Source organism: Penicillium verhagenii, assembly GCF_028828195.1.
Source record: "Penicillium verhagenii strain IBT 33310 chromosome Unknown utg000007l_segment0_segment0, whole genome shotgun sequence".
Lineage (NCBI taxonomy): Eukaryota > Fungi > Ascomycota > Eurotiomycetes > Eurotiales > Aspergillaceae > Penicillium > Penicillium verhagenii.
The window spans coordinates 3,511,886-3,526,632 of NW_026643171.1; the positions used below are offsets into that span (position 1 = coordinate 3,511,886).

At 46.6% G+C, this 14,747-nt stretch overlaps 5 protein-coding genes across 5 annotated transcripts; 2 read left to right on the forward strand and 3 right to left on the reverse strand.

The window, feature by feature from the left end:
- Positions 1-1,336: 1,336 nt before the first annotated feature.
- On the reverse strand, positions 1,337-3,151 carry N7466_007962 (uncharacterized protein; the record flags this gene model as incomplete). Its single annotated transcript, XM_057167351.1, has 2 exons — positions 1,337-1,512; positions 1,597-3,151. The coding sequence occupies 2 exons, from the start codon at positions 3,149-3,151 to the stop codon at positions 1,337-1,339; spliced, it is 1,731 nt and encodes a 576-aa protein (XP_057020392.1).
- Positions 3,152-3,678: 527 nt separating this feature from the next.
- N7466_007963 (uncharacterized protein) lies at positions 3,679-4,984 on the forward strand (the record flags this gene model as incomplete). The annotated part of the gene is made up of 4 exons (XM_057167352.1): positions 3,679-3,813; positions 3,862-3,957; positions 4,034-4,611; positions 4,723-4,984. The coding sequence occupies 4 exons, from the start codon at positions 3,679-3,681 to the stop codon at positions 4,982-4,984; spliced, it is 1,071 nt and encodes a 356-aa protein (XP_057020393.1).
- Positions 4,985-6,180: 1,196 nt separating this feature from the next.
- On the reverse strand, positions 6,181-8,940 carry N7466_007964 (non-ribosomal peptide synthetase; the record flags this gene model as incomplete). The annotated part of the gene is made up of 1 exon (XM_057167353.1): positions 6,181-8,940. The coding sequence occupies one exon, from the start codon at positions 8,938-8,940 to the stop codon at positions 6,181-6,183; it is 2,760 nt and encodes a 919-aa protein (XP_057020394.1).
- A 1,049-nt stretch (positions 8,941-9,989) lies between these two features.
- On the reverse strand, positions 9,990-11,723 carry N7466_007965 (uncharacterized protein; the record flags this gene model as incomplete). The annotated part of the gene is made up of 2 exons (XM_057167354.1): positions 9,990-11,582; positions 11,661-11,723. The coding sequence occupies 2 exons, from the start codon at positions 11,721-11,723 to the stop codon at positions 9,990-9,992; spliced, it is 1,656 nt and encodes a 551-aa protein (XP_057020395.1).
- An 810-nt stretch (positions 11,724-12,533) lies between these two features.
- On the forward strand, positions 12,534-14,431 carry N7466_007966 (CAIB/BAIF family enzyme; the record flags this gene model as incomplete). Its single annotated transcript, XM_057167355.1, has 4 exons — positions 12,534-12,909; positions 12,966-13,264; positions 13,328-13,822; positions 13,883-14,431. 4 exons carry the CDS (start codon positions 12,534-12,536, stop codon positions 14,429-14,431), a joined length of 1,719 nt encoding a protein of 572 aa, XP_057020396.1.
- Positions 14,432-14,747: the final 316 nt, after the last annotated feature.

Below are 14,747 nucleotides of genomic sequence, written 5' to 3' on the forward strand. Positions count from 1 at the left end.
TCGAGGAGTCCGGTAGATCAAATGAGGTGTGTCTGCTAGGAGAGCAGCAGTTTAGTCCTGATTATAATTGGCTAAAATACTTAGGTAGCGGCGGGACGGGGGACTTGTTTATAACCCTTGAGTAGTAATCTGTAGTTCCGCTCAAATTGCTTAAAACGGTTTAGGGCGTCGAGAATATCCAACTCATACCATCCATGCACTATTATTGAATCTCCGATAGACAGTCTCCGTGAAAGGACAATTAGGAGTTAGAATGACAGACGAAACACCGCCGATAGTCAAACTATAGACCCTAAATAACTGGCCTTGCTGTTTTGTCCTAAGTATAAGTTTAAACGTTTGGTAAAACTCCTATTTTCAGGCGGATGACCGTTCCGAATTAGGCAAGGTGTAGGATTGTGCCGGGTGTCGCTGCTCAGTGGCAGGTTACATCGATATCTGCTTGAAGACCCCGGAGATTAAAATCAAATGGCGTTTATCTCCGGTCTTGAAATGCAGACTCCAGTTTGCAAAAGTATGTTCATTACTCAAAGAATTAAAACAAGGAGGCAGACTAGTATATTCAGTTGAGTCGGGCCATTTGCCATTGAACTAGGCCCTCAACTAATACGAAGGTGAATTGAGTCAGTAAATCAGATACCAGCAAAGTAATCCACTGGTTGCTTGATCTCGAGAAAGGGGACACAAGCCTTACTCAACTCGGCCCCAAGAAGGCTGGATGAAAGACTCCAATTCCCTGTACTTTTTCTTGCACCGGGTATATAACGGAAATTACGAAGGCTTGTGGAACCCATGGCTTGCTTCTATCCTGTTGGGATGGTGTATGTCCCCAATTAGGACTAGCTCCCTATCCCCGGCCGTGTAGATCTTCTGTACCGCCACTTTACACGAGCACGGTGTATTCCGTGCAGGGGTTACAATGGTATTTGAAATTACCACGCTATGCTAGGCAAAAAAATAGAGGCCTCGAAAGCCGAATGGCCGCGCCACTTGTAGAGGACGCGGATTTATTTGAGGGTGTCGGCCTTGGAATTGCCCGAGCAATATTCTCCTCGTCACCGAAGTCGACAAGAGAAATGAGGAAGAACGGGGTGAGATGATTGAATGAACATTGAAGAAGATAAACAAGTCGGAAATCACCAAAATACCGAACATGGAGGCCGTAGTACTGTTGCTTCTATCCCAATTGTTGGCCTATTGTCACAGGACTTCCAAGGTTGACAACGTCTTTATTCTTTCACATGTTTACACTTCACCATTCACATCATGGAGGATTTTGAGCTGAAGAAAGCATCCAAGGAACAACAGACTTTATCGACTCTAGAAGCCAAGTCTTCTACAGTCCCTGGCCAGAATAATCCGTATAGGCAACATTTTCCGTCCAGATTCGACATGCACTCTCACGATAGTCATCTCGCTCCATATACAGATTCAGATCTTCATCAGTGGCATCAAAAACAAGATTCGATGCTGAAGCATTATATTCTCTCCATTTTGGAGATGAAGTTCCATCTGCACCAGAAATTAGCCCTACCAGCCTGTTTCAAATGTTCAATGACTCCAAATTTCAAACCTCAAACGTTCATCTAAACATACCTCTCAACTCGTTTGGATTCCTTCTTCCCGCAAACGCGATCCACCGTCGATTCATTTCTATCGACAAAGCTACGTGCCCAGAAACATTCTTGACCGGTGGATAGAACCCAATTGGCGTTGTTAGACCCCCAGGCAGTCCCATTTCGTACGACAACTCAGCTCCGTGGTTCGCAAATCCAGGCCCCAGGCCGTAAAAATATTGTATCGGGATTCCTGTCGTGACCGCTTTGAAGTGGAAGGTATATGTAGGCAGACCGAGTCGCGACCACAGCTGGGCCATATACCGTCGGGGCGCGTGCGAGACGTAATCACCCAGCAATGCCGCAGCACGGCGGTATTGAGATCCGCACGGGAGGTTGACGGCATGCATGGCCTCGCACCAGGCGAACCCTGGCGGCAGGGAGTACGGTGGTGCTTCTTCTTTGCCATCTTCAGGATAAATATCTAGCAGCTGCTCGATAACCGAATGCTGCAGAAGAGGGAAATTGCTCTCCAGGAGGGTCCTTGTCTCATTCGTCAGGTTAGGAAAGTAGCCAGACGCTGTCACTTTGATCAGCCCCTCGTCCGAGTTACTGCCCAAGAGCAGAGGCACACGAGCACAATTCCCATCATGAATCTCCCAAGCAGGAGGTCTCCGTAGAAAATCACCATCTATCACTGGCCCCCATCCTCCTTGCATGCTTCCCTCAATGGGATACAGATTATATAATGAGGTCGCGCGAAGACAATTAAGCTTATTTTCAGCCATGGTACAATTGGCCCCATCTACCAGCTTGTTAAACCCAGTCTGCATGTCCTCCATGTCAGGCAAAGCAGCCCCCGTAGCGAAACCGCTGACCGCAATGGCACCACTGAACAGCTCAGTGCCGCCCTGGCCACCATATGCAATTAGCTGTTGTACAACACTAATTCCGCCTGCAGACTCGCCCCAAATTGTCACTCGGGATGGATCACCTCCGAATGCGACTATGTTCTCTTGGATCCATACCAGAGCCAATCGCTGATCTTTGAGTCCCAAGTTGGTCACCCCAGCATTCAAGGCCTCACGTCCTCCTGGGAATCCGAGGAAAGAGAGACGGTAGTTGATGCTAACGGCGATAAGTGGTTGTTCCTCCTTTACTGATCGTTGGACAATATACGATAGGTTCCACATTGGATCCGCTGAAGAACCCTGATGCAGTCCTCCGCCGTATATCCAGAATATGACAGGAAGAGAGCTGCCATTTTGGTTGACTTTTGCTGTGGAGGGGCGGATGATATTCAGATTCAGACAGTCTTCGCTTTGAGTCAGTCCCAGAAGTTCATTGGAGCCGAATCCATAGCAGGTGTTTCCGTAGCGGGAAGCGTCAAATGGCGTGTCAGGATCGTAGGTGGTGTTGATAGGCTTGGGATTGTCTAATCTTGGGGCGTATGCATATGGGATTCCCAAGAAGAGATCCTGCTGGAAGGAGGGAAGGTGTACGCCGCGGATGGGACCATTTCGCGTAATGGCCGTCGGGGGTGTAAGATAGGTGCAGTAAGTTGAGACGACAATTCCAAGAACGAAAAGCCACATACGGTTGTCCATGATTCTAAACCAATTATTAATAATAACTGTCTTGCCGCCGAATTCGAAGGAAGTTGTCATAGGAAGGAAATTTCATATCCCTTCAATAAACAACATCAATTCGAAATGTTCATGTGGGTACGCAAGGGGTACATGAGCAGTGTCCACGGGTTATATTTTTGCTATGTAACCCTTAATGGCCACAACATTCAACATTATGTCGACTCATCTATACCATGAGATAACTCAGACAAGTACGTTCCTATCATGTCTCCCAAGTTCAAAGAAGCTATCAATTAATGGTTATCCCTTCAAATGTTCGCAATCAATGTAGTAATGTATGATGACTAACAGATCCACAATGTAGGTCTAGCAGATCTAGTCAGGGACTTGCCCCACAGCGGGGCACGGCAGCAGAGTATTTGATTGTCCGACTGCGCTTAGAGCCCGTCTACTCCGTACCATCCGGATCTCTGCCGCTTGTGTAATGCTTCACTTCGACACCCATGATTCGGTAATTTTCACCATCGGACAACATGATGCAAACAATCCTCTCGCCTGTGGACGTTTGGCCTGGCGGAATCCCAGCTGCCGTAAGACTACACCCCGACAGCGTTTCGGATGAGGATGGCCTGCAAGAAGAGATTAAAGGATGGTGCCGGTACTTGAAGGTAGGAGCCTCTTTGAACATAGCAAGGGGTTTTATTGACCTCTAATAGGAATTCCGAATTCCCAATTCTGACCCAGCAGAGGATATGACCCAACGACGAGCTTTGATAGAAAGATGGGCATATGCAGATCAAAGCTTTCGTGATGTACGAATTCCTTCCTTTATACTCTCTTGTCTTTTCGGCTGAATGTCGATTTTAATACCGAATCGACGTTTTCTAGTCATATCATTCAAATGCTCCCCTGCCGAGCTTGATTGGTTTCAACGGCCCACGCATGTCCAAACGCTTCATCTGCCTTGTCGACAAGCCTTTTGATCATGAAAACTACCCCCGCATAACCAAGTTGTTGATTCTCCTCTATATCCATCTTCAGCTGACGAGTGGCCACCCGTTTAGCTTTGATCGTGGTCCTATCCCACAGGTCCCCGCATTCATGCTGGACCCAAATACTATCACAGCATCTGCCGATGACCAGTACGCCCAGCTCCTAACAACAGAGAATATACCCGTGAACTATTACCTTGAAACCGCCCAATTTTCCACAATGGCCATGACTCGCTCAGGGACTGTCGTCTTTCCACGTCTTGATGAGCATGCATACTTTGTGATTGATAATCAGAGCTGTCAGGACGGGCGCCTCCGCCTACTGATCTTCGGACCCAATGGACAAATCATCAACCAGGCGCGAATGACCCCGTTCACAATAGGCCCTCTCACGCTGCTCCGTCATGCACTAGGCCATTCCTGGGATGAGACTTTTGAGGAGAGACCAGACATGGATGCGCGCTGGAACCAACCGTATGTAGACTCGTTTCTTCTTTTGCTCCTCCCGTACACGTAATACTCTTTCGCAGCGGCAATAGGTATAAACCTTGGAACAGCTAGTAACCAAAAGAACCATGACAATAGCATCGATATCCATCTACCAATCCTGGAAATTATGGCGGGGTTGAGCCAGCGTGGGAACTTGGCGCCCCTGAACGACTACACTGCAGCTGAGTGGGCTGAGGAGTTTGAGCGGTTCGCGCCGGGCTACCTAGCCTTTGAGCGCCAGGGCCGGGTGATTGAGTATAGCTGGGATCAACTAGTGGATGTGTCAAACGGCCCGTTTTTAACATATGGCCATCTTCGCTATGCCCGACAACTAGCCGCATTACAGGGGAGAGGTTAGGTTGAAGAACAGAGGAGAATCTATTATCTGTATTTAGAGGAATATATAGTAATAGACTAAAGAGAGAATTTATGATCGCTTGATCATCATGATCGCCGGCGATGACCGGCTTCATGTGCTTCTTTCTTGCTCTAGATAGCAGGCTGCGTCTCTCTTGTTCCTTCCTCTATCTTCTTCTCTTCGCTACACAACACAATTTATATTCATTCCATTCCTTGTTCCGCTCTTCCTTCGTTAGATTCTATGAGCAACTGTGTGTCGCGCCCACGCAATTCGCACCATCAGCGCATACCAAGTGGAATACAGCCCCTTCGCGCTTGAAATCGAGGGCGAAAGTGAGCTCTTAAGCACTTGTCGCGAGTTGGGAATTACCGTCGTCGCCTATAGCCCTATTGGCCGTGGCATTTTGTCCGGACAAATCAAATCGATCGACGACATTCCTGAAATGGACTTCCGCCGCATGCTGCCCAAGTAGTCCGCAGAGAATTTCCCCAAGATCTTAGAGCTGGTCCAGGGTCTGCAAGACATCGCCAATGCGCATGGCAGCACTTCCGCTCGTTTGATCATGTGATCTGTACTCTCACTCCACTCTCCTGTAGATAGTCTCTTCCTTCTCTTCTTCTTCTTCTTCCTTTCTTCCTTGCAGCACACAATACCATTGCATTGCGTTCTAGCCCTCTTCCTTCGTAGACTTCGTGTCTCTTCACCGCTCAGGTCTCGCTTGCTTGGTTGCAGGCTCAATGTCCTGATATTATTCCGATCCCGGGAACCAAGTCTATCCAGCGCATGGACGAAAACGCCGGTGCTGATTTGCTTCAGTTGACTGAGAAGGAAGTGCAGGATATTCGCAAGTGGGTGAGGCGCACTGAGGTTCCTGGTGCCCGCTACCCTGAGGCGTTGTTGAAGTAAGTTTCCTGACTCGAGGTCAATCATGGGATATCTGAACTAATTGATGATATAGTATTAATGGACAAGATGGATCCAATACCCGCCTCTGTGAAATGCTTTAGGCTCGCTTATTATTCCTCGCAGCTATTGATCATTACGATAGTGAATTATTACAAATTATACTACCTTTTATAGGGTCGCATACGACCACAGGATGTGGAAAACAATGTGGAAAACAGGGCTTTGTATAAAATAAAGAAGAAAGCAGATTTAGCAATTTGGATATAAAATGATCATGAACTGAGTGCTTATAGTCCCCTTGCCGCCATTGCTTCAATGAGTGATTTGTGCAAGCCTTGAACATGCTTCGGGCCGAACACATTATGATGCTTGCCTTCAAGCCCATAGAACTTTATTTCCTCCCTTGAAAAGTCCTGCCATTGCCCAAGGCGTTTCATCCATTCCTCCTTGGTCGCCCCTACCATTTCCAGCGGATCACAGAAGAAAACATCCATATGGCTGACCGACCCACTTGGCTCATACTGCCTTGCAATGTTCTGCAAGCTTAATGTAACATTTGCCCAATTTTTCAACTTGCCTCCATCGAGCGCTAGTTCAGACAGACGAGATGAGTCTGCAGAATGGAGGACACGTGCAAGAACGTCCTCTTTGGGAAGGTCGGCCAATTCTTTCAATAGGGCGTGGAACACGTCCTCTGAAATGACTTCGATAAAATATATCAAATTCAGGAGACAATCCGACCATTGTACTGCACGTAATCGGGGGTGCACGTATGGTGGACGATTGACACTGGCTAAAAATTGTACTTTCTCGCCGTCACGTTCAAGGACTTTACCAATTTCGAAGGCAAGCATTCCGCCGTACGAATACCCAGCAATTGCGTAAGGTCCCTTGGGCTGTTTCTTTCTTAATGCCGAGCAGTAGATCTCTATACATTCCTCGAGATTGCTGAAGTAAGGTTCATCAGGGAAGAACCCCCGGGCTCGGAAGCTATACACCGGGCGATCGGTAATGAGTTTGGTCAGATTGAGAAAGACCATTGCCTCGCCAGCTGCAGGGTGAATCAGCCAAAGTGGAGACTTTTCGCCTCTCATTTGCAACGGCACAACAGGAACATAAATCTGGGGCTGTTGTACGGCCTTCGCTAGATTGCGCACTGTTGGATGAGCCATGATAGTTGCGATAGTGATTTCTTTGTCGAGGCTAAGACGTTTTCTAAGTCGTCGCTGAAGTTTGATAAGAGTGATTGAGGCCAACCCCATTTCGAAAATGTTGCTCTCCACGCCAATGGATCCTCGCGGAAGGTCTAAAGTATCTGCCACTTCCTCCAATATGGCATGTTCTAAGTCGCTGTTCGGTGGAGAGTAAATCAAGCGTTGGTATTTCTCGATCATTTCATCATTTGCCGTTTGTTCCTTATGGTATTGGCCATCTTCGAATGCCTTCCTGATGGCAGACCTTGGTAACTTTCCTAAAGTTGTCCGTTCAATTGACTGCACCGGCAGTACTGTCGGCCGGCTGGTTGTTACCAAGAGGACTTTTTGGACGATAGCGTTCATCGTGTCATACAGTGCCTTGATATCGTCGGGCTTGTACCTAGGTACATAAACAACATATAATCGTTCAGTAGGGGCTCCAGGGGCACGCTGGGCAAAACATGTCAGGCTTCCTGGGGTCACCCCCGTGATACCTGCATTTTCAAGGATTGTTTCAACTTCTTGCGGTTGATATTTGATCCCGTTGATGGAAACGATGTCTTTTGTGCGTCCGACAAGGACCAGCCTCCCATATTTATCCGTAAATGCTGTATCCCCAGTCTTGAACCAACCATCCGAAGAAAAAGCCTCTTTGGTTGCTGAATCATTGTTATAGTAGTTGGAAAAAACGATGGGTCCTTTGACATCGAGGTTTCCGATCTCCCCAGGGCCGGCCAATGAACCATTGTCAGAGGTGGTGACTCGCATTTCAATTCCAGGAGCACAGAATCCAACAGAGGCAAACTCATACTTTTGTTCCATGTCATGAGAGGGGAAAAAGAGGTTGTAAATTGATCCCGCGCAAGTTTCTGTCATACCGAATCCAGGTACTATGACATTGGTGGGTGTTCCATATTTTTCAAGCAAGTTTGATACCCGAGAGCAGGTCTGCACCACATTTGCCTCTCCTCCAGATACAATATATCGCAAGGAACTTAGGTCGTACCAGGTGTTTGTTTCGGCAACAGAGTCCAGAAATTTTCCAAGCTCTGAAAGAAAGAAGTTTGGAGCAAACGTTCTCACAACTCGGTGGCGCTCGATAAGACGGAGGAAGACAGACGGATCAGATATCACATCTGTTGGTTGCACGTGAACCTGGTCCGTGCCAGTGAACAAAGAATGAAGGTGTATCTCAATAAGGCTGCCGACATGATCAAGTCGGATCCAGTTTAAAAATGAACGATCATCCTCGACTGGTAGCATGGCACACTTTCCTCGAAGAGATGCCATAATCTGGCGGTGAGTCAGGCACACTGCTTTGGGTAGATTGGTGCTCCCAGAGGTCAGCATCAGCAATGCATTATCTGGAGTCTTAGACCCTGAATGACATGAAATGTCCTCATTCGAATCTTGTCCAATACTCTTTAGACTTTCGACGTTGAGAATTGTCATGGAAGTCCCCTGGGGAAACTCGGGCCGAATGCTCGCCCTGGTTAAACACAGTGGGTTCCGAAGGAGAGAATTCAGGTGATCTAGGTGTCTCTTGCAAGCATCTGAGTCTCTGGGAAGAGCGATTGACATGGCAGGGATACATCCCGCGTAAAGGACAGACCACATCCAAATGATGTTATCGAGGTGATTATCAAAATGAAGAAAAATGATAGAGCCTTGATAGCAATCTTTGAGATTTCGCAAAAGACTGCTATTTCCAAGAGCCAATTTATGCAAGTCCTCATAGCTCACTCGTTTGGGTACGTCGTGGACGTTGCCAGTAGGGTACGCTATAATCCCACGATTGGAATGAGTTCTCGCAGCGTAGCTGAGAATATCTCGGAATGATTGTATGGTCATATTGATCTAGTGTGATGTAGACAATGGGGAATTTCAAAATATGTTTTGCGGATGAGGAGGACATAAAAGTTTGTGTAGCTGATGGAAGTATGATTGAGAAGCCAAACCGAATGAGTCCTTGACATATTTGTATATACTGCCTGGGGTGAGTTAGAAAATTGATCTGCGCGAATCATCGGTTGATGTGACATCATTCAATATTGTCATCTCTTCAAGAATTCAAACAGAGGATAAAGTTTCAAGAATACACGGAGCTGATGAAGAATCAAGAATTTGAGCAACATTTGTGACATGACCTACAATCGATGCCTGGGAGTCATTGGTCTTTCGACCGCTACCAGCCTGGATTGAGGAGGTCCATATCAGTAGAATTCAGTCATCTTGTGTCAGTTCTGCATGCCGTTCCCAATAAGGAAACTTGGTAAAATCGAACGTCAGAGCAAAATGCATGCATGATCGTAAAGATCATGAAGGGAAATTGATGCGTTGATTGACGCGGCTTGACTTCTCTGATCGCCATTGAAAACGCCACGTCATCATATTACAATTTCTTGAGGCAACTTGAACCATGCATATGGAGAAGAAACATAAAATAGAACAATCAGGTGCTTGGTTGTTGATTGATTGAAGAAGGACGCCGAGCAAAAGACTAAACAAAAGTGGCAGGGATTGGCGGCATGCAACCTCAGGCAAGGGATATATATATCAACACAATTGGATCTTCGCACGCGGATATCTGATCAATTAGACTCCAGCCAATCGGCATTCTGAGAACGATCGAAATTCCAGATGTCTGCTAGTAAACTTGACTCAATATGCAAGGAGTGAGAAGAAATTGTTGGGATGCCTTGGGGTTCACAAGTGACTTCAGTCCATGATGCAGGTGGCGGTCGCTTATTACGTGGTTGCCTCTTCTGCTTACTTTCTTTCCTAATATGTACCCTCTTCCTACTTCCTTGCTTGACAGAAAGGATCTGCAACAAAACACTTTGTCACGATTCTGTAATATATTATCTAATCATAATCATTGGCGGAAATATTAGACAAGCTCATGTCGTACTACCGTCCAATTCAGCCTCCAAAACAGCCCCCGTTCCTTGAATGACGCTCTCAATAGCCGCTGGTAGCAGGTTGAGCAATTCCTGCACAGTGGATGCTCGATTAGCCCATAGGTTGCCACCAGCGGCACACTGAGCAATGCCCGAATAATCGGGGCTTGGAGAGAAGGATGTGGCGAGGTCTTCCATACTGGCGTTTGAGCCCTCACCATCAGGATGATACATCAGTAGGCTTCGGCCAGGCGCCACCCAACCTCGGTTATTCAAGACAATGGTGAGTATTGGCAGTTTGTACCGACCAGATATCCAGTAGACAGAGCTAGGAATGGAAAACATGTATCCTCCATCACCGACTATCTGACAAATGAATTTATCATGTTGGCCTAGATGCTTGCTAGCAAGCTTGACACCCAGTGCAGCCCCGCCAGACCATCCGAGTCCACTAGCTCCACAGTTTATCCATGTATGTGGCAAAGTTGCAGAGATGCCTTCGGCAATTGTCTCTGTAAGGGTCACAGCCTCAACAACCCATATTGTATCTGGAGGACAATACTTGCGCAAACGAGAAGCGAGATATTGTGCGCTTATCGAAGCATCATCTTTGCGACTATATGCGGCAAATGACTCGATCGATGTTCTCCACTCTTGATGGGCGGTACAACGAGAAGTACGGGCAGTCACAGAGTCGGGTGAACTAAGTATATCTCCGAGTCGCTCACTCGAGCTTATGAAATTCACCAACTGCTTTAACGCAGTCGTAGATTCGGCTTCGTACGTCGCTGTTGAATTAATGTAGAACAAAGACATGTTCTGTTTCAGAGGGTCAACATCGATATGATAAATTTTCGCAGCGTCAGAAGGCTTGCATCGTGTAGGAATCCAGGGAACGTCACAGTCGATAACCAGGATGACATCAGAGGTCTCGATGGCCTTGTGAGCGCCATATTTAGTACCAAGGGCAGCGGGGTGACTGATTGGAAAACACATGTCACTTCCACCGGCATCAAGAACACGCATTCGACCGTTCAAATCCGCTAACGCGATAAGAGCCTCTGTGGCGACTGCTGACCGACCGGTACGACCAACAATGATAAGTGGCTCTAGAGCTTTGACCAGATCAGTTGAAATTTTATCAACGCCACTTTCTGGCAAGGCAGCTGAGTGAACCGGATGCATAGGGAAAGGAGAGTAAGGTTGTAACTCTTCCTCCATAACCTCCCGCGCTGCGCAAAGATATGTTGGGCCTTGTGGATTGCTATTAGCAAACTGAAGGGCGCGATTCACCATCTGTTTAATATTCTTGCCGGACTTTATTTCTGCTGTATATCGACAGTACTGCGAGATGATCTGCCTTTGGTTTGGAATATCTTGCAGCCAGTGTTGGAACTCGTTGCGCGATCCCAGCATCTCCCCTTCTAGTGTGTAAGGAGATAGTCCAGCGAAAACTAGAACTGGTGCTCTTCCACAGGATGCATTATGCATCGCAGGTCCCAGCGCCTGGGTGCCCACGTCGACATGGACCACAACTGCTTGAGCACGGCCTGTCAATCGGCTGAATCCGTCCGCCATGGACATTGCAACCATCTGCTCAGCATAGTCAATATTGCCATTCGTTTATCTGTGTTATGTCGAGAGATACGGGGCTGTGAAAAATTCACTTACCTCAGTGGGACATGTTACAAAGGTGGGGAACTCCTTCGGTCTTTCTTTCTGACCCTTGAGCATGGCTTCCAAAAGGGGTGCATGGTCAGACCCCAAATTAGCGAACACATAAGTGACACCGGCCTATAAAGTGTGGGTAATATATGTAAGTGCTTGATTGGTCGCTTCAAAATGGATGGCTAACTAACTTCCCAGAGTGCCTCAAGAAAAGCGAAGGATGCGGTGTAGGTCCTGCATTCCCATAACCCAAATTAGAAAACCCATTCTGACATCCAAGTCTAAGGCAAAACAAATTTAAAGATAAAATATTGAATCTAGGGGCCTTACATATTGCGAGAAATGAAATCGAAGGAAAGCTTGAAATTGAAGCAAATGGGGCAGTGCTGGAGAAAACGACAGAACGATGATACTAAAATGCTTCTATTTAGTCTTATAATAGTGAGTAGGGTGTTATGTGGAATGACGTCAAGCTGGAAGAAATCGAAGAGTTTGATGTATACTCCGTATACCTACTGGAGAAGTGTTGAGATGTATAACGTTCGATTTGGCAAATTTTAAGGTTCCAAAGTGAAGGCCAAAGCGAGCCCTGTGATATGCGATTACCGCAGTAATGATCGACATGGAAGATCTTCATGCAAATTAGAATTACGCAAAAGAAAGGTTTACAACTATGACCATCTAAAACCGGTTTTAACTAAAATGAGCGGTGAAAGTGGTTGGAAATTATGAAACACAAGCAGAGAGGGGTGATACAGTAGGAATAGAGAAAATCTATCTAGTCACTTATCTCTTGTGATTGACGAGGACTTGAAAAAGTAACTTGAACACCTCTTTCGAGCCAGAGGTCTATGTCAAAAATCGATAGCTCACATCATGGCTCCTAATACCGCATTTAAGGAATACTCATTAGTTGAAGAGGCCCATCAGATCTTTTCACTCCTCTGTGATCACTCTGTGGAATTGAATATACCCGCGGCAGCAGTAAAACACAAAGAGAGGCTTTGCTTTGATTCGACCCATAATCAAATCTACTACCCAATTCCGCTAAAAGTCACAGAAACCCTGGCTGCCCTTAAAGGTGTGGAAGGTGTCGTCGCAGCTGCATTAGCAGACATTCGGTTTGGGCCGTCTCAGGAGCGAAAGGTCAGGGTGAATTTAGAACGGGCAACCGTTTTCGGTTTTCAGGCGCTGATTGCAAAAATGGACAATGTGTCAAGGGCATGTCCAGAGGTGAAAGCCAAGTTGAAAAGTGTGGTGAAGTCTCTGTTTTGCTTTTACGGGAGACCAGATTCATTGACAAAACAGATACCGACTTCCACGCCGCCCAGTCCAGTCTCTATCGCCGGTTAGCAGCAAACCTATATCGGACAAAGGTCAAAGAAGAGTTTTTTCATCTTCATGGCTCTCTTAACCCTACCTCAACTCTGAACATGATCGGCCTAGATGGTCACCGCAGCGACGTTCAAGATTACGAAGAAATAATTCAACTTATCGAGCGTCACGTTCAGCAATATACAGCTCAAGAGCTGGAAGAAATGAACCGCGATCGAGGGCAAGCAGGCGTGACCGCATACCGATATGAAGACTTTATCCGATCTCCACATGTACGCTCTGCCACAGTCATTAATGCTCCACCCTAAACCCTTGTGCTGAAGTATCCCTAACAGGGAATGGAAATAAATCAACAACCATGTTGGACAGTCTCACCCTTTGGTACAGATCTGCCTCCTACGCCATTTCCAACAAATCGTAATTCGAAAGTCTTAGAAGGGATTAAGGTCCTCGAATTGACTTGTGTGATTGCTGGCCCAAGTATTGGACGTATACTAGCCGAATATGGGGCAGAGGTTCTTAGAATCACTGGCCCAAAGACGCCAGATGTGCCTTTCTTCCAGATCGATGGTAACATGGGCAAGCATGTTGCTGATCTTGACCTGAAAACAGAAAAAGGACGGGCGCATTTCACAGCTCTTTTAGCAGACGCCGACGTTTTCATAGATGGATATAGGAAAGGAGTCATAGAAAGTCTGGGTTACGGGGCGAGCTTGCTGGCATCAATTGCTAAAACACGAGGCAAAGGTATTGTCTACGTCGACGAAACCTGTTTTGGTCATATCGGGGATTGGGCCGGACGACCTGGGTGGCAGCAAATTGCAGACTGTGTGAGCCTTGGGATATTCCCACTCTGGCTCTTTCTCCTTTGCATGGCTAATAGGATGTAGGTGACTGGGCTAGCATGGATACAGGGTGATTTTATGGCTCGCGGTACACCCATTGTATCTCCTCTCCCGATAGCCGATCACGGTGCCGGCTGTATGGGAGCCATCACCGCTTTGATTGGCTTATACCATCGAGCTCAGAGTGGGGGATCTTACCACGGAAAGGTTTCCTTGGTACAGTTCAATCTTTTACTCCTTGGTCTCGGTCAATACCCAGATTACATCCAAGCCGCCATGCGAGACTCTCTACCACCTCGATTTTTCGATTTGCGGTATTGCGATAATGTTGAAAAAAGCTCATCATTAGCCCTATCTATTATACAGAGCAAATTCCAGGAGGGTTTGGCTCTAATGGGAAAGATTTCGGGGCCTGCGGTCCTAACCGAGAAGTGGTATTCCCACAGTTATAAGGCAGAGATAGACGTTGCTAAGCCTGTGGTCGATATTGAGGGCATAGAAAGTGGTTTTGTAAGGGCTAGCCGACCTAATGGAACAGACAAGCCATGCTGGGCGGGTAATGGCGTGCTAAATCTTGATTACAAAATTGAGTGACTGGGGTAGAGGATGGAGGATGAAGAAGTATAGATAGATCTCTGGAGTCTGTGGTAACTTCTAATATGAATTCTATAGGGCAATTTACGACTTTGACATACCTTCACCATTTCACTTTTTTGATTATTATTTTACATAGATCAATAGAGCTGCTTTTCAGGAGCATGATACTACTCTCAGATATTTTATAGCATATCTGTAGCGTGCAGGATTTGTGTTTGAAAATCATGAATTTTCGAGGTTTTGGATGCCTTTTAGCAGAATAGTACCACCTTCCTGACTGATTTAGGGTGTTGTTTAGGGTGTTTAGGGTGTT